Here is a 26,985-nt window from a genome sequence, read left to right as displayed (position 1 = left end):
TTCCCTCTAATTGCTTGCAGGACAGTGTGAGTTTGGTAACCACTCTGAGGCTCATTTTTTTTTTTTTTATCTGTAAAATAGGAATAATAATACTTCAAGGTGCTTAATGATTAAATGAGTTATCGTTTGCACAGCGTCTTACTTTTTCAGCAAGCTGCACCAAATCGACAAGAGCTAGACACTTGTAGTGCTTAATAAATGTTCATTCTCTTTCCTTTTCTCTTAATAATGTTCACTGCCTTTCTCTTGAATTGCAATGAGGGGCTCAATCCCATTCATTAATTGGGATACAGCAATAAAGGATCTCCTGCAACATGCTGTGGGTACTGTCAGGGTATTAGCGATGGGGACTGAAGACCAGTGGTTGTACAGGGTGGGGAACGTAGGGTAGAAACGTGTGCTGGCCGTCAGCATCAGGATCGTATGAGAAAGGTCTGGACGTCTAGGAGTGTGGAGAAGCAGCGTGCCTCTGATGAGCACCCAGGAGTAGGACAGTGGGAGACTCACTTGCAAGGACTCCTTGGAGAAGCCTTAGTCCTTATCAGCCTACACACTTCCATTTACTCTGTGAACAGGAAAGACAGATGATCTTCATCCTGGGCTTCAGCTTAAATCCTGCTGCCACTTGGCAGCTGTGCGAATTTAAGCACATCTCTTAACTCTTTCCCGGGATCTGAGTTGAAGGCAGGTTTCCTGGGATCCAACTCCTAATTTACTGAACTTTTGGTGTGGGCCCAGAATTTTGCATTTTTAACAAGATCCTAATGCACAATAAATTGTAGAAATGATTGCCCTAAACCTTGGTATTGTAAATTATAGGTCCATATGCCCTGGAGTAGTTGAGATAATAAACAAATATATCAGTAATTTAGTTAGCTAAGTTTTTCCCTTCTTAGTTGTTAAAAGAATTTAAGTAGTTATATATGTTGCTAAGAAAAAAAAAAAAGGCTTAGAAATAGATCTCAAGGGGTTTCTAAAGATTACAAAAGACAAGAAAACAGGATTCCCTGTCCTGAGATTTTCTAGGTCATCAGAGCTTGAGGGGGTATCCAAGGCTCAAGGGAATTGATTGAAAGTTTTTCAGAACACAAAGGGGCAAAAAAATGCTGTTTGTTTAGTCAATAATGCAGGAGGCGCTGATGACCGGATAGCAAGGAAATGAGGAGGATCAGAGAAAGATTTCCGGAAAACCTCTGGATAGAGGCCAGGGACTGGAGAACAGGTCTGAGATAGTCAGCAGCCTGGAAGAGAAAGGGGGACAAATTTCCCTGAAAATATTTATAAGTATCAGTATCAGGAATGGACACTGACACTTGGCATTGCCGAAAACTCAACCAGAAATGGGAAATGCACATAAATGTGTTAACACAATGTCGTAGGCAGAATTCTAAAGATGTTTCCCCCTCCCCCAAGGTTCCCATCCCCTGATTACTCAATCAAACACTAATCTGGGCACTGCTGTAAAGGGACTTTGCAGGTGGAACTAGTTACTAGCCAGTTGACCTTAAAATAGGGAGATTATCCTGGATTATCCAGTCGGGCACAATGTAATCACATAAGCTCTTAAAAGCAGAAGAGGAAGACAAAAGAGTCAGTCAAGAGATACAGTAGAAGAATAAAGCAGGAGAAATGAGGTAGAAGTGGAAATCAGAGAGATTCAAAGCATGGGAAGGACCTGATCCACCACTGCTGGCTTTGACGATGGAGGAAGGGGGCAGTGAGCCAAGGAATGTGGGTGGCCTCTCGAAGCTGAGGATCCCTGGCTGACAGTCTGCCAGGAAACAGGCACCTCTGTCCTACAACTGCACGGAGCTGAATTTGGCCAACAACTTGAGGAAGTTTGATAGCAGATTATTCCCAGAGCCTCCAGATAAAAGCCTTTGGTTCTGGTCTTGTGAAAACAGGAGCAGAGAAACCAGTTGAGCCAGCTTGGGCTTCTGACTTCACAGAACTGTGAGATAATAAATTTAAGCCTCTAAGTTTGTGGTATTTTATTATAGCAGCAACAGACAATAATACACATACAACGACTGGATGATGGACTGACATTCTCCCTCACAACTTTATTCTATTGGTGAACTCTACACCATGTGACACCAGTCCATTTGCTGTTTCCCAGATGTACCAGGCACCTCACACTTCGGTCTGCCTTGCTTCTGATGCTCTAAATCTAAGTCATTTTAACACACGTTTGCACCAGTGTAACCAAGGCTGTTTTGGTCAACTGTCCTGGTCCACACTTGCTGTCATCTAACCCTGTCTTGGACTTACACACCAACTTGGATCCCATCCTTGGTTCTCTGGCCTTAATTCTTTCTCATTATTTATCTCCTGGGGTCTTCCTGGCAGACTTCCACCTGATTCACTCCTCAGTCTTTTTTTAAAAGAGTCGTTTTGATGTGGACCATTTTTAAAAAGTCTTTATTGAATTTGTTACAATATTGCTTCTTTTTTTTTTTTCTTTTTTGGTTTTTTTGGCCACGAGGCATGTGGGATCTTAGCTCCCTGACCGGGGATCGAACCCACACCCCCTGCACTGGAAGGTGAAGTCTTAACCACTGGACCGCCAGGGAAGTCCCACTCCTCAGTCTTTTATCATTATACACTACCTTGGGAAGGGCCCCTGTCCACAGTCCACACCACCCCTCTCATCCCCAGTTTTATTTGTTGTTTGGTTTATACAGCAAAGATAAAAAGCACTAAAAAAGAAAAGTCTGATTCTGTAATGCAAAATCATTTTTTTAAAAATCACTAAAATGAGGGAGAAATATTTCAGACATACTGAAAACAGAGCAGAAGGAATGCCAAAAATATAAAGATCTAGTTTTTCATATTTGAATTTTTTTCCTCTCAGAGAACGTCAGTGACCTCGGTTTGAACTGACTGGGTTCTACTACCACTTCTGGTCTTTTCTCCTCTGAGTAAATTACTTAGACTCTCTGACCCTCAGATTCTCCATTCCTTTTAACGCAGTAACTACACTGTCTTGCAGGGTTGTAAGGGAAGTTGGTGATGATGTTTGGAAAGCATCTACCACGGTGTTTGGTACATCACGTTCCCTGAAAAAACAGCACGTATTACAAATCACAATACCAGTCGGTAAATTAGTTGCTTCAATAAAAAAATACATTATCCAAAACCAGTTAAGCGATACTGAGGATATTAAGCTTCATTATAGGATTCAATTTTTCATAGGGAAAAACAATATGTAAAAAACGGTACATAAAAACAGCATTATATCATAACAAAAACATCAACAAACTCATATCAAAGAGTCCATGTGTTTCCAAGGCTTAAAATATATCACTCAAAGGCTGCTTAATTGGCCCATGAGCTTCCAGCTCCATCATCCATCTCCCCATCGGAGGAAGCCACAGGGATACAGCCCCTGACTTCTCCTGAGCTCTTGCAAATACTCATCCGAGTCGCTGACTCCACCGCATCTGACTCTGTTTAGTGATGCCTGTCTCTAGCTGGGAGTCACTCTGGGAACTGGCTAAGATCTCTTAACGCTTCTTTCCTGACTCTCTCCCAGTTTTCCACATGCACGTTGCTTTGTGCTTGCTTTGAAGAACGCTTGGAACAGCACTCAACCTCTCTAGCAGTTTGAGCAGCATATGGCCGTATGTTAGAAATCACAGCTCTTCAAAGAACCAGAAAATAACTTTCCGTTCTGGGTAGTGTTGTACTTGCAAAGTGAAGCAGGAAAAACACGTTTCAACCAACTGGTGAATATGGTGTGTTCTCACGGCCTGATATATCTCTGAGGTAATTTATTTCTTTGAGTGGGCATTTCAGGAAAAGAACTTTTCAAAAAACACCACCATACCAAAGAGGTCATATTAATTGGAGAATAAAAACTGGTCATGTACACAAGGAGGCAAGGACTCTTTCACAACTCCTACAGCTCTAGCTGTCTTGTAAGGTGGACCAAAGTTGAGCTGCTTACTGTGTTGCTGAGGAAACTGAGGGCCAAGAACTTAAATACTTAAGTAGAGAAGACTAATCTCTACACCTGTATGAAACTTGGTTCCTGTGATGGACCAAGTGATTGTTCAGCTTCTCTAGCTGATTGTTCATGGCTGGTGACCTCCATGACTGGTAGGCCCCACTGGTCCTGGGACTAAGATGGACGGCTCATGATTGGCTGCCCGGGATTCAAAGGCCATCTTGTAAACATGCAAGTAAGGGCCACTCAGCAGGAGCTACAGATTCAAAAGCAGCTGCTGTTGCTGTCTGTCCGCTGTGTGACAGTCTCTCCATTTGATTCTGACAACGACCCTGAGCCGCACCCGCTTACTGATGAGCAGACAGACCTCACAGAGCTAACCTCAGAGGTCACGCGACTGGCACATTTTCAAGCCAGGATGCCAATACAGGTCTGGCTTCAAATCCTGGGCTCACTTTACTGTTTCACTAGAGTAAAAGCTATCTAACCAACCATTCAAAATAAAAACAATCACACATACACAAACTATCTAAAACATGCAACCATTCCTGGTAGTATTTAGCTTCATCTCTTTATGTGTGACCACGTCATATTTCTTTAAAAAGCATCGTTTCGTTTCGTTTTTAAAGAACCTAGAATCACCGGTGTTAAATGTCTTGTGGCTGATTTGCTATTACCCAAGCCTCTGCTTCTTTCAAACATCATATGTACAGCCCTTACCTCTCCGTGCCTCATTTATCAAGTGGCAAGGAGAAATATTTACACTGATGGCTACTTGGTCTAAGCATACTATTAAGTTGCCCACCCCATAACTGCCACCTCTTTTTAGCCCAATGCTGCAGGTCAATATATGCATCACCAATGGAGAAATGAAACAGCTAGTGACATGGCAGGGAGCCAACTCTTACCAGACAAAAGAAAATGATTCTATCGAGCCTAATAGAAGGATTCCTGGGGTATGCCCTGTTCCTACTTATAAGGGTAGGCACCTAAAGCGGAAACGTATAGAGCCAGGTCAAACCAGGAGTGGTGATTACTTTTGAAATCTGAGTCAGTGAGGGTGGAAAGAAAAAGAGAACCATTACTGAGAAGAGACAGGGTCAGAGCTTAAATCCAAGAATCAGGGTAAGGGGAAAAATGGGAGAACGAGTGAGAAGGCTGGTGGTCAGACAGGGGAGCAGGGACTGGGCTGAGGAACGTGGTTCAGTGTGAAACCAGGCATGATGGAACTGCAGGGACTCACTTTTTACAGTCAGTGCATTCCGTGAAGTCCAGAGGTATGAGTTAAGGGAGGCTCAAGAGTGTGCATCCTAAAAGTCGGGATTCCTGTTTTCATCTAAGCCCTGCTATTTCTCGGTGTTGTGACCTTGAGCAGGTCACACTATTCATTCCTCACTTGACAAGTGAAGACTGAACTAACTGCTTAACCATAGGCAATTATTCAGTGCCTATCTTTGACCTAAGCACTGGTGAAATTAAAAAGAAAATAAGCCATAGCCCCTACATCAAAATTTTTTCTAATAAATTTAAAATATATACTATGTCTTATGACAGCTCTGATCTTATTTTCTTCAGTAAAAATTATGTGTTTTGCATTAAAACCTTCAATGCAAGTTTTAATTCTGCTTTTGTATTTTTAGCTGTCTTTATCATTTCCTTTTTTTCCCCTCATTCCAGTGCCTTTCCATCTGAACTCATTTTTTTTCCTAATAAGTTTCTGCTCTCTTTCATAGAGATGTGCTTTAAAAAAAAAATCCTATTGAATATGCAAAGGAGTTTTAAAATATTTTCTTTTGGTTTCAGTAGTAAGTAATTTTTAAGAGGCCTTTCCCTTAAGTGTTCAAAATGGTATTTCTTTTTCTTTGTGTGCAACATGTTTTTCCTAATGGACTCACTTTATTATCTTTCAAATTCATTTTAACTAGAGCACTATACATATTCAGTGTTTCCCAGCATACAGTACACAATTTACTCTCAGCCCCACTAACTGTAACTTGGATTTACCTCTTTAGATCTATAGCTAGCTGCCAATTCCCAGAGTCCAGCAGTTTTTATTTTGTGTCCCTCTGTTGCCCTGAGGTGGCTCACCACCCTGCTTTCTAATCCTAGAACAGATGGTAGACATGCAAAACTACACCCCTCCTTCAAATTCACAGGGTTTCCCTATCTCTGCCCCTTTAACAGAGTTTGATTCAGGGTCCTTAGAGCTGCAGTGCATCACCATTCATTCTAAATCAGACTTCCAGCCCAGTTGTCTACTTGGGTTGGCAGTTTTCTAATGGATTGAAGTGAAAGGGAAGATAAGGTCCGGGTTGCGGAGGAGTTCTGGGAAACTAAACTCACTGGCTGCTTCCAAAAAGCAAAACAAAACAGAACAAAAAACCTTAATCATCAGCAGCAGAGTAGAGGGATGACTGCTCTGTTTTTAGGCTTAAAGGGAACTTGCATTTTTAAGCTAGGGACCAGAAAGTGGAGAGGTCCCAACTTTTGCAAGGCTGGTGGTTTATTTTGTTCTCATGTCAGATATTATGATTATCAAACAAGTTACATTTAGTCTTTTAGAGTCTAGAAGGTCCTCCCAGATTCTCTCTGAGATTGTCAATTCTAGTTTTCCTAGTTGAAAGTCATCTTAATTGTTAAAGTCAGAATGAGTTTATGCTTTTTTTTTTTTTTATCTTCGCAGGTATTTTCAAGCGAAGCAGAGAAAGGCTGCATCGGGGTTTGCTGCCCAAATGCCACCTAAAAAAAAAATTCAAAATCAAGTATTTACTGAGCACCTCCTTCGGCCTGTATAGATGTCTGTATTATAGGGATCATACATTATGTACATACACCCATACGCACACTCTCACACACGTACAATATTATTTCCCCCATTTTCATGTGAACTTGGAACAGGTACAGTTTCTTTTTTTCTTTGTGTTCCCTCAGCTTGGCATAGGCCTGCACGTAGTAGGTGACCAATAAGCATTTTTTGAATGGATGAATGTCTAACAAGGGTAAGAGAAAAGAGCCAACAGAGGGGAGAGGAAAGAACTGGGAGAGTGTGATGCTGCTGAAGCAGAAGGAGAACAGGGAGCGCCCAGTCATTCTCTGAGAAGGTCTTTTAATTACCTAGATAAAATGCTAAATGCAATCTATCACTGGTTAGACAATGATATAAAAAAATCCTGAACATTCACACGCCATGCTCTCCTCCCCTCTAGAACACTGCACATGCTATGATTCCCTTGGTCCCAGACCCTGTTCCCTCTGTCACTCAGTGTCAATGTCACCTCCTATCTGAAGCCTTTCCTGAGTGCTGAGACCATGTTAGGCCATCATCTTCCACACGTCTAAGGAGCGCTGGACAGTGAGTGGCACCTGGAGCTTGACCCTGTATCCCCATCGCCTGTTTATATATTCTGCCTGCCTCCCCTCCCCGACCCCACCAAAACACCAGTGCTCCTGAAAGCTGCAGTTGTGTCCAGTTACTTATATCCCCCACCAACTATAACAGGGCCTGCATTTGTTAAAATAATTAGTTAATTCATTGATGAACAAAGGCACTCATATTATAATAAAATGGAAACTTATCTTCATTTACCTGGACATTATGACTGGTTTTAAATACTGATCATAGGGATAGTAAGAGTCAGTAGTGATCTAATTCATTTAGAATTAGCAGATTGCTCACATGTATAATTTTTCTAAACCAACAGATGACCTCTTATTATCTCCATGTTGACTATCAATTATCAACAAGTACGTACTAAGCACTTAGTATGTACCCAGAGAAATATTTCAGGAGCCCAAAGAAAAAATCATATATGGTTCTTGTCCTACTGGGATTTTCTTGACATTCTAGATGTTACGTATTTTTTAAACTTAACATTTTATCAAGCACTTCCCTCCCTTGAAATATGCTCCATGAATGTAAGGATTATACTTTAGCAGTACTTGCTACAATGTAGGCACCAAGTACACATTCTATGAATGAGTGTTGGAAAAAGTAGTCACATTGTAGGTTCTGGCAAAAGGGTAACATGATAAATAGATTCAGGGTGATTATTTTGATGTTATCCAAAATTGGATTGAGGGAAAGAGATTTGAACATAGATGCAAAAATCCTCAACAAAATACTAGCAAACCAAATCCAACAATACATTGAAAGGACCATACACCATGATCAAGTGGGATTTATCCCAGAGATGCAAGGAGTTTTTCAGTATCCACAAATCAGTCAGTGTGATACACAACATCAACAAAATGAAGAATAAAAACCATATGAGCATCTCAATAGATGCAAAAAAATCTTTCATCAAAATTCAATACCAATTTAGGATAAAAACTATCCAGAAAGTGGGCATAGAAGGAACCTACCTCAACATAATAAAGGCCATATATGACAAACCCACAGCTGACATCATACTCAACAGTGAAAAGGTGAAAGCATTTCCTCTAAGATCAGGAACAAGATAAGGATGTGCACGCTCGCCACTTTTATTCAACATAGTTTTGGAAGTCCTAACCATGGCAATCAGAGAAGAAAAAGAAATAAAAGGAATCAACACTGAAAAAGAAGAAGTAAGACAGTCACTGTCTGAAGATGACATGATACTATACATAGAAAATCCTAAAGAGGCTATGATAAGACTACTTAGAGCTCAGCAGTGAATTTGGTAAAGTTGCAGGATACAAACTTAATACTCAAAAATCTGATGCATTTTAATACACTAACAATGAAAGATCAGAAAAAGAAATTAAGGAAACAATCCCATTTATCATCACATCAAAAAGAATAAAATACTTAGGAATAAACCTACCTAAGGAGGCAAAAGACCTGTACTCTGAAAACTATAAGATGCTGATGAAAGAAATCGAAGATGACATAAACAGATGGAAGGATATACCATGTTCTTGGATTGGAATAATCAGTATTGTCAAAATGACTATACTACCCAAGGCACTCTACATATTTAACGCAATCCCTATCAAATTACCAATGGCAGTTTTCAGAGAACTAGAACAAAAAAATTTTAAATGTGTATAGAAACATAAAAGACTCTGAATAGCCAAAAGAATCTTGAGAAAGAAGAACAGAGCTGGAGGAATCAGACTATACTACAAAGCTACAGTCACCAAAACAGTGTGGTACTGGCACAAAAACAGAAATATAGATCAACGGAATAGGATAGAAAGCCCAGAAATAAACTCACACACCTGTGGTCAATTAATCTATGAGAAAGGAGGCAAGAATATACAATGGAGAAAAGACAGTCTCTTCAATAAGTGGTGCTGGGGAATCTGGACAGTTACATGTAAAAGAATGAAATTAGAACACTCCCTAACACCATACACAAAAATAAACTCAAAATGGATTAAAGACTTAAATGTAATGCCAGACACTATAAAACTCTTAGCGGAAAACTTAGGCAGAACGCCCTTTGACATAAATCGCAGCAATGTTTTTCTGGATCCACCTCCTAGAGTAATGAAAATAAAAACAAAAATAAATAAATGGGACCTAATTAAACATAAAAGCTTTTGCACAGCAGAGGAAGCCATAAACAAAAGACAACCTATGGAATGGGAGAAAATATTTGCAAACAAAGCAACCTTCAAGGGATTAATCTCCAAAATATACAAACAGCTCATGCAGGTCAATATCAAAAAAACAAACAACACAATCAAAAAGTGGGCAGGGGCTTCCCTGGTGGCACAGTGGTTGAGAATCTGCCTGCCAATGCAGGGGACACGGGTTCGAACCCTGGTCTGGGAAGATCCCACATGTCGCGGAGCAACTGGGCCCGTGAGCCGCAGCTACTGAGCCTGCGTGTCTGGAGCCTGTGCTCCGCAACGGGAGAGGCCGCGACAGTGAGAGGCCCACGCACCGCGATGAAGAGTGGCCCCCGCTTGCCGCAACTAGAGAAAGCCCTCGCACAGAAACAAAGACCCAACACAGCCAAAAATAAATAAATAAGTAAATAAAAAATAAAAATAAAGGAATTCCTTTAAAAAAAAAAAAAGTAAAATAAATATCCTTTAAAAAAAAAAAAAAAAGTGGGCAGAACATCTAAATAGACATTTCTCCAAAGAAGACATACAGATGTGCAAAAATCATGTGAAAAGATATGCCACATTGCTAATTATTAGAGAAATGTAAATCGAAACTGCAATGAGATATTACCGCATACCAGTCAGAATGGCCTTCATCAAAAAGCCTACAAACAATAAATGCTGGAGAGGGTGTGGAGAAAAGGGAACCCTCCTACACTTTTGGTGGGAATGTAAATTGATACAGCCACTATGGAGAACAGTATGGAGGTTCCTTATAAAACCAAAAATAGAACTACCATATGATATATATGGTATATACCTGGAGAAAACCATAATTAGAAAAGATACATGCACGCCAATGTTCATTGCAGCACTATTTACAATAGCCAGGACATGGAAGCAACCTAAACGGCATCAACAGATGAATGGACAAAGAAGATGTGTTACATATATACGATGGAATATTACTCAGCCATAAAAAAGAATGAAATAACGCCATTTGCAGCAACATGGATGGACCCAGAGATTACCATACTATGTGAAGTAAATCGAAAAGAGAAAGACAAATATCATATGATATCACTTATATGTGGAATCTACAAAAATGATACAAATGAACTTATTTACAAAACAAACAGACTCACAGACTTTGAAAACAAACTTATGGTTACCAAAGGGGAAAGGTGCGAGGGAGGCAAGATAGGAGGCTGGGATTAACACATACACACTACTATATAAAAAATAATCAGCAAGGACCTACTGTACAGCACAGGGAACTCTACTCAATATTCTGTAATAACCTAAATGGGAGAAGAATCTGAAAAAGAATAGATATATGTATATGTATAACTGAATCACTTTGTTGTACACCTGAAACTAACACAGCATTGTAAATCAACTATACTCCAATATAAAATAAAAATTTTAAAAAAAGAGAGATTTTGGGGAAAATTTTTAGCCCAGAATCTCCTTCCTTCTATCTTAACTAGGTCATCTTCTCCCTCCAGTGTTGTGAGGTAAATTCATCGAATGACAGCTATTCAAAGGTAAGGCTAACCCAAGGGCAGTTATTAAGGGAAATCACTGCTAAGAAACATCAGGTGATGTATGAGGTATGTTTATAAAACAACAGAACTTTTAAAAAGATAAATATACCAGGATTTTTAATACCATTGGGCATATGTCCCTGTGCAAGAAGTCTCCTTTGGTGATTACATACTTATTCATACTTATTCTAATGAGACAGACACTCTTAAAAGCACTCCATTGTTTCCTTTGGCATTCTAGTCTGTGTTTGGGCTACCCTTATTGGAATTCTAATGACGGTAATTCTTAAGTTTCTGGATGTCAGGGTTGGTTTTAAGAAACAGACAAAAGCCACTGGGAAGCCATGGCACCTGCCATGCTGGATGATGAAGCTGGTACAGCAGGTGTTGGCAAGGAAAGGACCCCAAAGGAAGGACTCCAGATCCAAGCCCTGGACTTCAGAGCCGCAATCATTTTACAATACAACCCTGCTTTGTTTGGGGGTCATTTTATGAACTGGTCATGCTTCTTCACTTCTTTAACATTTTAAGTGTCTCCTATATTTGGCTTTAGATATTTGTCTCTAATTAAGACATGGATTTTTGTACTCATACAAAATGTGTGCTTCCCCTAACCTCTGTTTGTACCCAGAAAGCCAGTTACCTGAAAGTACGGCTTTCTAGCTATAGCCTGTGGCCACGTGGCCCTCTCCAGACATTCCTCTTCTGCTTCCATGGGCCAAACAGGAGGCCAAGACCATTATTTGTTGTGTGGGCACGCTTCATGGACTCCGGACAGACATCACTTTCGCTATGTCCAATTTCTTTTCTTTCAACCGTGACTCCCTTTTATTAGCAGAAGTTGCTCATGTCAAGTAGGTAATGAAAATAAAGATTGGGTCTTTCTGTTGGCCTCATAAAAATATTTAAAATATTCTCAATAGAATTAATCACAAAGCCAAAGCCTGTTAAGTTTTGAAGTTCCTCAAGCCAGCAGGCCTGCTCCACTGTCACGCACTGCATAAACCTTGCACTGCTCATGGCCTCCATTCTACACCCCCGCCATGATGCACCTCACACTCTGCTCTCTACTTCTTGACATCTGAATTCTGAATTCACGGCCTCTTTTCTTGTTTGTGGTCTCTCCTAGCCTCTTGGAACTGTAGCTTAGCTCTTTTTCCCTAGCTTTCACATGCTTCATCCATCCTCAAACACAATTCTCTGTGGCTAAGCTATTCTTAGCCAACCGATTTCACTTGGCCATCAAGATGTTATCTCTTAGCTTAGGTGATTGTGAGCTCTTCCACCAAGGTCATCCTGGCCCCTCCAGCCCCAAATATCTGCACTAGAAGTGACTCTGAAGGTCACTAAGAGCTGAATTTCACCACCAACGTAAGTTATTAATTTTATTTTACTTTTACCAGAGTTTATCTGAAACCCTAATAACGTTGGCATGCATTCTGAGCAGCCCTGACTCAGGGCCTAGGCAGATGGGTGGCTGCAGTAAGCTAGACCATAGGTGGTAACATTTACCACTTATTCACCCGGCAGCCTGGAGATGGAGATGGAGAACATGACTCTTCAAACTGATGTAAATACAAAGATTACATAGGCAGGGGCTCGCGACTTCCAGCCGCTCCGTGGGACAAAGAGGCAGCAGTAGCTACAAGTAAGAAATCCTGCTTTGAACGCTCTCAAGGGTGGCTCAGAAACAATGAGAACTTCCAGCAGATCATCCTGAGGAGCGGCAAGAACCTTCACGACAGCAATGCATCTGCAAGAAACCAGTGGGCTGTTGGTCGGCTTTGTTTATTTTTCCTCTTTTGCCTCCTCCTCACTTTGTTTCTTTCAAACGCTGTAGCCCTTTGGCCCGCCTTCACCTTCGTGCAAGGACTGACTGTTACTTACCATGCCCTTTAGTGTCAGATCTGCTAAGGGAGACCGGTTGCCATGGAAATCTGGCCAAACATGTAAATCAACAGTGAGGAAGCCCACGGGCTGAGCCTTCTTAATCAGATCCAGGTGACTGTTCAAATATGCATATATACTCTGGCATCTGGAAGAGAAGTGGATTTTGTTTTTAAAAGGGGGGGCGGGGGGTAGGGTCAGGGAGCAAATTGCTTTGTAGAAAGAAATCATTTGTACTCCCATATCAGATCCAGAAAGTAAGCAGGGTCCAAAAAGCTTCAGCAAAAAAACCACCCCCAACCCATAGAAATCAGCAAACCACACTCTCAAATCATGCTGTACTCTCATCAAGGATAGGAGGCCTGTACTTGTGGAAGGTGGAAAGGTTTGGACTCAGAAGACCAGATCCAAGAATCACTTTACTCCATTGTAGGTGTGTAACCACTACTGTGAGAAAGTTATTCAAACTTTCTGAACCACTCTCTTTGCATCTGTAAAAACAACCATCATAATCCCTGCCCAACTGATCTCACAGGGTTTTGTGAAGATCAAAGGAGACTATGTAGATGAAGACACAGGATTTTGCAAAATGTACACTACTGGACATATGTAAAGGCTTTTTAAAAATCAGTATTCCTAATTATAATAATAATATGTTGGTGAATGGAGATGGTTCCCGGACTCAGGATAGGAGTTTGCTAAGGGCAGTGATATGATGGAGTGAATGCAGTTAGGATCAGGAGTTAGGAGGCTTGATTTCCAGCCCAAACCTACCAAACGACATTGCACTAGTTCTTTCTCTTTTTTAAGCCTTCGTTTCTTCACATGTAGAATGAGAGAGTCAGATGACCTTTCTCATTCTCTCAGTCTATGTACCTGAGAGGGAGACAGAGATGATGGGCTTGGGAGTCAAGGCAGTCCTGCATTCAGATGCTGGTTCTACCTGTCCTAGCTGGGTAACATAGGCCTAGCTGGGTTACCCATGGGTAACATGGGTAACATGACTTAACCTCTCTGAACTTCAGTTTTCCCATACATATAATGGGTATAAAATACCTCACTGGGTGAAATCTCACTGCATGACACAGAAGTTCGTTGCCCTTCCCCTCTTTAAAGGTGCCTCCTTCTCTTGAACTGACAATTCTAGAAGAAAGTGGGTTGGCATCCCATGCCACTTCCCACTGGTCCCCTTGGAACCACAGCCTTAAACATGGCTTGAATAATAGTAGGAAAAAAGTATAGGAGATCAATGACCAAGGGAGGTTGATATCTAAGATACATAAGATAATATTTATTATTTACATTTAAAATGTTTTAGGAGTGCAGCTCAGCGATTTCTAGTTCTAGTTTTGTGACGCTGTGAGTGTCCCTCTGGATCCCATGAAATTCCTAAAAGTTTTCTAAACTAAGTGTAAAGAAAGAAACAAACGAGTAGTGGTTTTCAAACACCTATTAAATAAAACTTCATGTGGAACTCCAAGATAGAAAATATAGAAAAACAAAACTGTTCTATGTAAGTGCGTGTATGTGTGTAAGTGTGAGAATGTGTGTGTGCACATGTGTGTGAGTGTGAGAAGTGTGCTGGGCGGAGGCAAGGGCAGTCCTACCTACCAGGCACTCTCCTTGCTTCTTGCCCTGACTCCTCATTCCTGTCTGTAAAAATCTTTGACCCTACATTGTAGTAAAAGATGAAGATCTTGTTGGGAAAAGGCTCACCAACCAGAGTAACATCAACTGCGGCTCCTTGCTCCTCTGGCCTTCAAACATAGCCCAGTGAGCCGAGTACCGCTCACACCCCTTTACAGAGGGGATGAGTAAGGAGTGCAGACATGTGACCGAGTCCAAAGTTAAACCCTCTCTGTGATTCTGAAGCCATGTGTTTTCTGTATCCCCAGCCAGGAATTATTTGTCAAAGCCCTACATTCAAACTCTGTTTTAGAATGATTCTGTGACAGCGTTAGGAAAGGATCCTCTGAGGTCTCCACAGAAGGTAGGGCCAGAACCACATATCTGGGGAGAATACGATCACACCCTGGTTTTCTATCTCCCAGCTCTCTCTGCTCCTGGTCCAACACAATCACACGGCCAGCGATGGCCACAAAAACATCCTTTCCAGCCAGAAGTCAAGAGTCTGCACTAATTCTAGCAACACTGAACTTCAGAAGAGCATCATTGCACTTAGAGTAAAGGGATTTAAAAAAAAAAAGAAGCACATGTCTATAAATCTTTTGTCTCTCAAGGAGTCTCAGAGCAGGGCATTTGGTTTCAGACATCTGGGTCAATAAGAACCTATCGGCCTAATTACTATTGATTTGTCATTGTCTCATTTACTGTGGGTCTTTGCAAACAGTGAGATTCATTTAGTCTCTACATATACGGTCACTCGTGCACTAATGAGATCCCTGGGGGATGGGGCATATGCTTACCCCTTTGACTCCTAACCTCCTCGCAGCTGTATGTTTATTCTTTGAATGCAGCCATTCTCCTGCACGTTTTTTCAATTATCCCTTCCATGTGCGCTATCTGAGTATATCATTCAAAATGAAATGCACTTGGAAAACATTAAAATAACAAATGCACATCATTATTCACATAATTTTAACCTTGCATGGTGCCTTTTTTGGTTTTGACTTTGTTTCAGTTTGTATGTTTTATCAATTCTTTCTCAAATGGCGGTCTGCCCTCTTCCAGCTCGGGAATCACATATTAACTGTTCCTAGTGATAGGTCTCCCTCTTTTTCATGAACTCCAGACTCATTTATCCTCTCTTAGAGAGAGAAATCCTTGCTTTCCTAGTCCTGTTGTGTATGAAGAAGAAAATACAGTTTCAAGAATCACAAAGCGACTTCACTGTATACCAGGTGGCTGACCAGGTACACTAAACCTCTCCAAGCCTAGTTTACTTTTTTGCTATCAGGGCTAATACTTTTACCTTATAGGCTGTTATGAAGATTAAATATGGAGTCCTGAGTACTATAAAATGATAGCTGATCAATAAATAGTTCCCTCTTGTTTTCCATCACAGGAAATTCACTTCTAGAGTCAGGGAAGATTTTTTTCAGACTTTATGGCTCACAATCTTCAATGCAGACTACACCCCTGGAATCTCTACTTTCCTTCTCCATAAACCATTTAATTCTTTGGATTCACAGGATGCCCAAAAGTATGGTGACCATACTTTCAAACCCCAAATCAGAACGCATGGTCTAACAGAAGAATTTGTGCCTTTTCTAGGAGTAAGAGAAAGTCTTGGAAAAGAAGCTTCCACACTATCTCCAGTTCCTCCTTGACCCACTGCAATAGGTATTCTGCCCGCCCCATTCTACTGAGACTGGCTCCACCATGAGGAGAAATCCCTGCTTTGTTGCTGTCTCCAATAGACCATTATTTGCCTTATTTTACTTGAACTGTCTTTTGCATTTTGTACCACTTGGTCACTTCTTACTAATTTGTTTTCATCCCCTTGTTTCCAGGCGACAATACCCTTTTGGTTTTCCAGCTGGTTCTCTTCCTCTCTTTGTCCCTTAAGTATATGAAGACTCCCAGAGACCTGTCCTTGGCCCTCTTCTCATTCTTTCTATACCCTTGGATGATCCCATCTTCCTTTCAGGGCTCCAGTTAACTAGCTAGTGCTGAAGACTTCCAAATATATGCCCTTATCTCCTGCTCATTTCTCTATGATGAGTTCCATGTCAAATATCCAAGCACCCATTAAATGCTTCCTCCTGGATGCCCAAACGGACCTCAATTAAAAAATGTCTAAAATGACACACATTATCTTTTCTGATATACTCACTCTTTTTTCTACACTCTTTGGTTTGACCAAAGGCAATCTCATTTAAGTGGTTGCTCAAGCAACCATTTTGGGGGCAGAGTCAGAGTGGGTATTATTCTTGATTCCTCTCCTTCCCTCAGTTTCCAAATTTAATTTTGGACCAGGTTCTGCCAGTTTATTATTTTAAATATTCCTCTAACCAGCATGCTTTTCCCCCTCATAACTGCTACTACTTTACGCAGGCCCTCTTCAAATGTCTGGATTAGAGGACTGGCCCTCTAACTTATCTCCTGTCTTGAAATTGTGTCCCCTCCAACTAGGTTTTCTGCACTCCTTCCTGGGTGGTTCGTCTAAAATGCAACTCTGATGACTCCATACCTATCTAAAACCTTCAGTGATTCCTCCCCATTGTCCTCAAGATAAAGCATAAACTTCCTTGTTTGGCATAATGTTCTTCATTATCTAGCTCTCCCTACATTGTACCATGTTACAGACATGCCTTCCACTCTTCATCCCTCTTCACCCCTGTACACATCATGCTCTCGTGACACTAAACTACTCCTAATTTTTCAAAATATGCAGGTCTTAACCTCTGAATGTTTGCCTATTCTTCTCCCTCTTGCCTAGAATTCTCTTCCTTATCTTCTTTACCTGCCTATGGCAATCACTGATCTAGACTCATCTTTTTATTTTTAATTGAAGTATAGTTGATTTACAATGTTGTGTTAGTTCCCGATATACAGCAAAGTGATTCAGATATATACACACACACACACACACACACACACACACACACACACACACACACAGAGTAGGACTTTATTGTTTATCTATTTATATCCAGTAGTTTGTATCTGCTAATCCCAAACTCGTTATTTATCCCTCCGACCCCCCTTTCCCCTTTAGTAACCTTTCCCCTTTGGTAACCTTCGGTGTTCTTCCCTTCTGCTCTCCACATGGTTAGCTCATTTATATCCTTCAGATCTTAACTGTGCTTCCATCAGCTAGGGCTTCCCTGACCACCTCATCTAAATGGGGTTTCCCTGATATTCTATCATCGTACTCTGTTAGTTTCTTTCATATCATGTTTGGTCGCCATAGACTTATTTATGGGTTCATTTACTTGTTAACTGCCTATGGCCTCCTCTGGACTTTAAGCTTCATGAAGGCAGACCATCACCAGTATACATTCAGAATCTAGCAGAGAACTTGGCACACAGAACCACCCAAGAGTAGCCATCAAATGAATGAATGGCCCTTCCTCCACTGTATGATAATTGCCTCTTAATTTTATCTGTATCCATTGCTGGAATCTGAATTCCTTTTGGGAAAGAGTCACATCTTATGCATCCCACCAGGTGCTCAACACGGTTACTGAAGTGTAGAATGTATGAATATTGATCCCGCATGGACTATTAGAGGTTATTTTTACCTCTCCCTCTCATTGTAGTACAGCTGCTAAAAGAGTAGATCTCTGGAGTCGTATGGACACAACCCTCCAGGCGTGCTGGTATATCCCACAGAAGGGGGCAGAGAAAAGGAATAAGCATCTTGTGACACCCCACCCTGCACTTCCACCCATGTGCCAGGCACTATGCTGGGCTACAGTGAATCTGCTGAGAGGCAGAAAATGAAGAACTGATTTCCTAAGCCAGCACAGCCCTCAGTCTTCTTGAGAGGACCCCAGTGCCCTGAACACTTTCTTACCCTTGCCTGTAGAACGGAAGCCAAAGAAAGGCATTGTAATATCCAGCTTACGTCTATTTAGAAAAACATTTCTCATCCAAGAGACATCAAGAATTTACCGTTTATCCTGGCACACCCTAGGGGATGAAAGGTGTTAATATCATCACCCTGGTTCTATGATTGCCCTAGCTCAGGGGAGCCTAAGTCAATACTTGTGGATAGACTGATGGCCCCAGTTGTCAGACTGAGGCACCAAGGTTGAAGAAGCCATAAAGGCCAAGGGAACAATCTGAGAACACAAGAGTAGAATGCACAGTGAAAACAATGTTTAGAAGTGGAGTCCCTATAATACTCATTTCCTCAACTAGAATTAAATTAGATTATATATATATATATAAAACTATCACTAAGCACAGTGCCAGGCACACTGAAAATTCTTAAAAAATGTTCTTGGTCTTTCTTTCTCCTTTTCTTGCTCTTGGGGGGGGCGGGATTTATACAGATTTTAATGGGAAGATTTAGATATACCCTGAGATTTGGCATATGGGGGACCAGTACATTTTTAAAGTGATCCTCAGTGGGATTATAGAAATCACAGAAGCAAAAGAGGTTTGAAGAATAAATCATATCAAGAAAAGTTGATTGTTCTCAAAGGAATAACAAAACATTCCAGGGAAAGTGGGATAAAAGAAAGACAGATTGAGAGAGAGGATGGGAATTAGCAGAACCTTGCACCCCTGAGAGACCGGAAATTAAGAGAATCACAATGAGAAATGACCACTGCTTGCAGTGACCGCTGTAAAAGGAGCTCAGAACAGGCTGGGCTTCTCTGTCTCCAGTCCTCCTCCTCCAGTAGACCATAAACTTGCTGAGGTCAGGAGTCATGTCTTCCACTGACCCTCCGTCCCCACCAATGGTCTGGTTTATTCTCCACAGAGCAGTCAAAGTAATCCTTTTAAAAGGTAAATCTGACTGTGTCTTCCATCTGCTCAAAAACAAAAATCTTGAATAAAGTGCAGTGGTCTTAGAGCTTTCTACAGTGACCCGCATGGTTTGACCCTTGGCTAAATTTTAGCTCTCATCTGTCCCCCATTCCCTCCCACTTTGGTTCAGTCACAGTGCCCTTTACAATGTCCACTGAGCTTGCCAAGCTGGCTGCTGCTTCCCGGCCTTGGGACTTGCTGTTCCTTTGGGCTAAAGGGATCTCCTCCATATAACCATGGTTTGATCTCTCTCTTTATTCAGTTCAGAGTCCTGTTTGAGTGCCACCTCATCAAGGATGGCTTCTTCACCTGAAATAGTTCCCATCTGTCACTCCAACACCTCTCATCATTCTATGTCTCCTTACTCATCTCTATTTTTTTTTTAGAATGCTTACCAATTCCTGGAGTATGTGCGCTCGCTCTCTCTCTCTCTCTCTCTCTCTCTCCATACATACAAACATAAACATACACACACTCACATATAGGTATATGTGTGTGTATGTGCGTGAGCACAATTTCCATGAAAACAGGGATTTTTTTTTCTTTGTTCACTGTTATACCATTAAGTGCTCATAAGACACTCATCAGACAGTCAGAGGACCTGGATTTTAACCTTGGCTCTGCTGTCAACCTTGAATCCAGCACTTGTGGATTATGCCAACATCTTCCCACCGAACCGTGCCATCACCATAACCTCATTCTGAACCACTGGTAAAGATTCTTTAAGAAAAGTAAGACAATAATGGGCAGTTTAGAGGAAAAGAGCTGAAGTTATAATCAATGGAAGGCGATCTCTGGCTACGCAGTAACATCTCTGGATATTTGGCCCTACATAGAAAGAGACTCCAGTTGCCATTTACATGCATGGGTACATCTAGTTATTGTTTACTTAATTCATAAGCTCACAGAACGCTTCTCTTCAGGATGAAGCCTAGAAGGATTACAGTAAATCAAGAGTATAAAATACTCAATCTGTTTATCAACACTTGTTTCTATGGTTTCAAATAGGATTTGCTGATGCTAAGTTCTGAGATAGGGGTGACCTGCATTGCTGTTTGCAGACAGCACTAAGTCGTACCACAAGAGGCATACAGTTTTTGATTCCAAGGGATTTGTTGTCCCTTCCAAATAACTAACTTCACTTAATAACAACTATTCCTATTTCTAAGATCTGAAGCATAGTGAGTGCTAGTCTTGATATAGTCTATTTATAGACCTGATAAGATAGAGACACATTTTCCTTTGCAAGACAATAAAAAGAAATTGGAAGGGAAGAGAACCAATATTGAATGCCCACTAAGTATATGAACTGGAGATAAAATTTTGAGAGTCATCAAAATATAGAAGGAAATGAAGCCAAGAATGTAGATGGGATCACGGGAAAGACCACAAAGAGAGAAGAGGTCCAAGAATGTAGCTGTGATGAACTTTGTTGTTAGTGATAGAGAAAAGGATCATAGGCCTGAAAAGGAGATTAAGAAACAGTCAGAGATACAGAAGTAAAACTGGGTGAGGGTGACATTCTGGAAAGCCAAGAAAAGAGAGTGTTGGAAGGAGAAGGAGTGATCATTGGTGCCACATGGAGCTGAGAGCTCAAGGAGGGGGACTGGAAGACATCCTGTGGTCGCCGAGGACCTGAACATTAAACGTTTCAGGGGCCGATGGTGACAGAATCAAACTGGAGTGGGCAAGCGAGGAGTGAGGAAACTGACCAAGAGTACAGGCAATGCTTTGGAGCAACTTAGCTCTAAAGAGAGGGAAAAATACAGAGAGGTAGTTGGAAAGCGGGATGAAGTCAGCTGGCATGTGAAGAGACGTGGGATGTAAATCCAGTCTGACTCTAAGATTGAATTCTATAAATTATTGCTTCTGGACCACCCTATGCTGCTGTTTCTCTGGGTTTACATGCTAATCCATAAATCCTCCCTTTCTTCCTATTTTCAATCAAAACTACTCACATGAGGTTCAGCTACAGAAGAAAGTTCTGGACATTTTGAGTATTTCATTGCAAAGTCTAACCTATCCCTTAGATTTGCGTTGAGGTTTAAGATCTTCGGAGACTGGCATTTCCATGGTCTACTTTCATCCTCATAACACCTGGAAAATGAATTAAGCAGGGTAGGATTATTGTAATTTTATAGGTGAGGAAACTGAGTCACCAAGACATTGATGGCAGAATTGGTACCAGAAGCCAAGACCTTAGTCCAGTGTTCTTGCTACTCCATGAGAAGGTAGGCAGGTGATGGATGACTGACATCTGCTGCTTAACCCTAGAACAATCCCCTCCAAAATGTCCGCCTCTTTTATAATCATTAGTAATAGCAGTAGAAGTAGTAGTAGTGGTTGTTGTCATTGTCATCGTACAGTTTACAAAGCCTTTCCAAATACATTGCTTCCGTAAACTCAAAATAAATTCTCAGAGCTATCCATGGCTGGTTCTCTCATGTCTACTATCCCATACTCTGATAAGGAAACTAAGGTTCAAACAACTATGTATGTGGGAGCTGAGATTTGAATCCAGACCTCTAAACTCTACATCTGTGCTCTTTCCTTTGGGCTAGAGGTTTTAAAATGCTGGATCCCCTCAAGAATTTGATAAAAGCTATGGCCCCTCTTCCCAGAAATGTACGCGTTAAGTATATAATCAACAAAACTCTGCACACAATTAAGGGGTTCCCTGGTGATCTGAGGTTAAGGCATCCCTCTTCTAGGTTATGTGGTCTCTAAGCCAACTAAAGTGCTAGTTACTGGCTAAGTGGTATGATCCCTGTAGATGGTAATGACATTGTAACTAGAGACTCCTAGAAGGGAAAGCTTATGAAACTTTTCTCAAACTCCTTGGTGGGATCAATCCTTCTCTACACCCTGACGACACAGTGTTTATATTCTAGTCAGTATGCACTTCATTCTGCTCTGTGCAGGTGTGCCTCCCCATAAGAACAGACGTCCCTTGGTGGAATGGAAATGTCTAGTACGAGTAACTACAACAGCTTTTATCACTACCACTACCACTTACTGAATACTTATTATAGCTCAGCAAATGTTGCTATATCCCAGACACTATTTGAATTCATTTAATTTTCTCAACAACCTTATGAGGTGTTTACTATTATTATTTTCCTGTACAGTGAAGTACTAAGGCACAATGAGGTTAAGTACATTGCCCAGGGTAACAAGCTACTAAAGGGTGCGGCTGAGACAGGCAATTTGGCTCCAGGATCTAGGATAGTAACCTCCACCTTCGACTATCTCCCTTTTGCCAGGTACTAGCTACATGAATGGGGTTTCTCTGAAAATATTATAAAATACCTTACTTTTGTTAAAAAGCCCAACCACTAAGCATTATTATCATGAAATTCATTCAATAATTATTCTTCAAACTTATTTCAAAATAATTTTAGATTTACAGAAAAATTGCAAAAATAGTATGCAGACTTCCCCTATACTCACCATCTAAGAAATTAACATAAATACAGTATTATTACTAATCTCCATACTTATTTGAATGTTGACAGTTTTCCCCACTAATGTGCTTTTTTCTGGCCAAGATCTAACCCATGATCATACATTGTTTCTAGATGTAGTAGCATCTTAGTCTCCTCAAATCTGGGACAATTCTTTAGTAATTCCTTAAGTTTCCTAATCTTTGAAGCATATTGGCTAATAATTTTGTAGAAATTACATAGGTTAATTCTTTCCTTTCCCAAGCCCCCATTAGTGTGATCATGTTATTTATTATTAATACTATAGGTTCATTTTTTTTTTTAAATGTTAATTTAATAGTAGAATTCTTTTTTTTAAATTAATTTATTTATGTATTTTAATTAATTCATTTATTTTTATTTTTGGCTGTGTTGGGTCTTTGTTTCTGTGCGAGGGCGGGCTTTCTCTAGTTGCGGCGAGCGGGGGCCACTCTTCATCGCGGTGCGCGGGCCTCTCACTATCGCGGCCTCTCTTGTTGCGCGGAGCACAGGCTCCAGATGCGCAGGCTCAGTAATTGTGGCTCACGGGCCTAGTTGCTCCGCGGCATGTGGGATCTTCCCAGACCAGGGCTCGAACCCGCGTGTCCCCTGCATTGGCAGGCAGATTCTCAACCACTGCACCACCAGGGAAGCCCTAGGTTCATTTTTTTCACTGCTTGTATTTCACCCCCACCACACACATCCATCCATCCATCTATCTATCTTTTATTTATTTTCAGGGGGACATGAAGCATCGTCATGATTCTAAGAGTACGAGGTATATAAACAGGTATACTCAAAGAAGTGCTGCTCCCTCCTACTACCCCGTTCCCATTTCCCCATTATTTCCATCCCATTCCTACCCCACCTCCTATAGGTAACAACCTTATTACTTTCTTGTTTAACTTCCCTATATTTCTTTTGCATAAATGAGTAGATACACATATATTTTCTTATATCACCTTCTTTTTACATAAAAAGGAGTATATTATAAACACTCCGTTATGGACTTCCCTGGTGGTACAGTGGTTAAGAATCCACCTGCCAACGCAGGGGACATGGATTCGAACCCTGGTGAGGGAAGAACTCACATGCCGAGGAGCAACTAAGCCCGTGTGCCACAACTACTGAAGCCCACGCACCTAGGGCTCGTGCTCTGCAACAAGAGAAGCCACCACGATGAGAGGTCTGCGCACCACAATGAAGAGCAGCCCCCGCCCGCCACAACTAGAGAAAGCCCGCGTGCAGCAACAAAGACCCAATGTAGCCAAAAAAATAATAAATAAATAAAAAATATACTGTGCTTTCTTCACTTAACAATATATTCTAGAAATCACTCCTATCAGTTACTATACTGTTTCACAGATGAAAAGACAGGCTTAAAGAAGTTGAATAACTTGCCCAAGGTCACATAGTTATTAAGCAGAAAAACTGGAGTTGAATCCAAGAAACTTTGACTCAAAAAATCCATGCTCTTTCTTCTATGTCAGAGCTTCTCAACCATGATTACTGGCACATTCTTGGAGGATCTCTAGTTTCTTTGTGAACTCTCTTAGATTGTTTTGAAAATTAATACATGTATGTCCTGGATCATCCAGATGACTGTCTTATAACCAAGTACTGCCAGGCATTTTCATTGCTCACAGGATCTGAAAATCATGCAGCTGCCTAAAGTCAGTGCCCCCAGTGTGGTCGGGCATGGAAAGCTGTAGAGAACAGAGAGAGCTGTTACCTGGCTGTGGCCTTGGCTTGTAGTTCAGGGAAGGCAGCATGGCCCTGCACCATGTGATCTATCTGAAAAACAAGAGAGATGGGTCAATTTTATAGCTTCTCCAGTCTATGTTAAAGCCAGAAGAAGATATATTTAAATGTCTGTTTCTTTCAATTCTTTGTCTACAGAGGATCCAAGAATGTTAAAATGCTAACTCAGCAAGAGTGTCTCAGCTCTTTCAGAAATCTAGCTTTGTTTAACCAACTGCTGGCCTCTTGGATTTATAAAACAAAGGAGTTTAAAGAGAAGAACAGCAGGAAAAGAAACTCCCAAGGCTGAACTGGTAGCAGCAGGTAGTATCAGGTCCAAGAATGAGGTTTGACAGAGGCATGAGAAGGAGGTGTAACTCAGGGTAAATGGGGTGGAGGGGGGCCGGCCTGGGTGTTAAAAGCACTGACCTCTGGATTACATCATCACCCCCCCCCCCCGTTACCCCACGCTGTTACCCCAGGGCAATGTCAGACCCTGAATTATTCTCTGCGTCTTACTAATGGAGAAGCTGAGTGAAAGAGTCTTTGAGGAGGGAGTCCCAGTTTAAAAAAACACAAAAAAGACTTGCCCCAGAGCTGAAAAGAGAATCTCCCCTGACTGAGAAGTTATCGCATGGGAAACTGGGACAGAGCTCTCCAAGGACAGAAATGTCTGAGCTCTGCAGACAACCATCTTCTCATTTGAAATTCCACGTCTAGGATTTATTCCTTAATCCACTTGGTGGCTCTAAACAAAATAATATGCACTATGCATCAGGAAGGGATGTGTTTCCCCATGCTGTGACTCTGCTTGCTAAAACACACCCAACAATGGGCTTGAGTTCCTGAACCTAATCTGTGTATCGGCTCAATGTTTACATGAATCTCCAAAACAACCATTCTGACCTATTTATTTTCATTCAAACTACGAACAGACCGGTTATTGTGGCCTCATGGAGAGAGTTTCCCCGAGCATGCTTCCTGAGCGTCAGGTCTGTGTAAAGAGGACGAGATTTTGTTCTGGAGACACCGAGGCTGGGTCTGGGTTCTGGCTCTGATACTAACTAGCTATGTGACTTTGTGCAAGTCACCTAACTGCTCTGAGCTTCAGCGACCTCATCTCCCCCTAACCCCGTCCTAGTCTCCTTTTAAAACAGGATTTCTGCGACGTAGAGTGTGCCTACCATAATGCCAACAACAGAATAAATGATATCACCTAAAATTTACTGACTCATTTACCATATACCAATACTAAGCCATGCATTTTACATACAGTATCTCATTTATTTCTTACAACCCTCCTGTGAAGAAGATACTATTAGCCACCATGGAGATGAGAAAACCAGGACCAGAAGAGATTAAATAACTTGCCTAAGGTCATAGGGGAGTAAGTGACAGATCTAGGTCTCAAACTGAGGTCTCTCTGTACCTGAAGTCCTTGGTCTTAACTACCATGTCACATTGTCTACGCAACCTCCAGGTATAAGTTGTCAAATTCCATTTGTGTAGTGCTGCAGAAATGTTTCAAAATAATACCAAAGCGACTGGTGATTTCAATGGAAAGAAAATCATTCAGGTTTTGAATATTTACTTGCTGAAGGTTCAGTTTTGGGTTACTGCAATGAAGGCACAGTTTGGATCTGAAAGAGTTTGCAATCCAGTCGGAGCATCACAATGAAGCCACTGGCATCAATAATGGATAATTAAAGCCATTACTTGATTTGATGCTAGTTTCTATGGGAAGTGCTTTAGGAGGTCAGAGAAGGGAGATTTAAGTGAGCTTCCCGGAGGAAGCACAGAAGCTCGCATGTGTCCCACATGCATGAATGCAGTTATTTGGTATTTACTGAATGCCTAATGCACCAGGTACTGGGACTAGGCTCTGGGATAGAGTGGAAAATAAGAAATACATACAATACATAATAGCATAAAGCAAGAAGTCAATAATTTGGCAATTACTGTATAGTTGTATATATAACATTTGGCAATTATTATATAGTTGTATATATAATAATTGCCAAGAACAGGCAGTTTGGAGGACTAAAGGGCTAGAGGCAAGGGATACCAGAAAGGAGGCTGTGATGAGTAGAGATATGAAGATGGAAAGACGAATCTGGGTATAGACAGTAAGAAGACTGGTCTAGCCCTGAGACTGGCATATTATAGATGCTCAATAAGTATTTATTGGATAAATGTGGGATGTACAAACCATAATGGACCACATGCCCACAGAATACCATGTACTTCGTGGGAGCACTTACCACGCTTTATATTTGCGTCTGTTTGTGTGGGGCACACAATGGTCAGAGGGTAACTGTATGTTAAATTAGAGAATAAATGAAGTGGTGAAAATATGGATGCATGAGGAGGGTATGGACAGACAGTGGTTCTTAAAAGTCAGATAAGTGACTATTGTTTT

The 26,985-nt window shown here is 41.2% G+C and overlaps 1 protein-coding gene across 10 annotated transcripts in view; it reads right to left on the bottom strand.

Annotated features, from left to right (window-relative positions):
* Positions 1 to 26,985, bottom strand: part of FGGY (FGGY carbohydrate kinase domain containing) — a 415,080-nt gene that overhangs the window by 97,427 nt on the left and 290,668 nt on the right. For all 10 annotated transcript variants that reach the window (XM_068539986.1, XM_068539983.1, XM_068539982.1 and 7 more), the window contains 2 exons: positions 24,559 to 24,620; positions 12,922 to 13,069 (listed from right to left, as the gene is read on the bottom strand). In XM_068539986.1, the coding sequence (XP_068396087.1) occupies positions 12,922 to 13,069; positions 24,559 to 24,620 (210 nt within the window). The remainder of the gene's footprint in view (positions 1 to 12,921; positions 13,070 to 24,558; positions 24,621 to 26,985) is intronic.

Source organism: Eschrichtius robustus, chromosome 3, assembly GCF_028021215.1.
Source record: "Eschrichtius robustus isolate mEscRob2 chromosome 3, mEscRob2.pri, whole genome shotgun sequence".
Lineage (NCBI taxonomy): Eukaryota > Metazoa > Chordata > Mammalia > Artiodactyla > Eschrichtiidae > Eschrichtius > Eschrichtius robustus.
The sequence above is the reverse complement of the archived record's forward strand: the minus strand, read 5'-3'. Positions and strand labels throughout refer to the sequence as shown.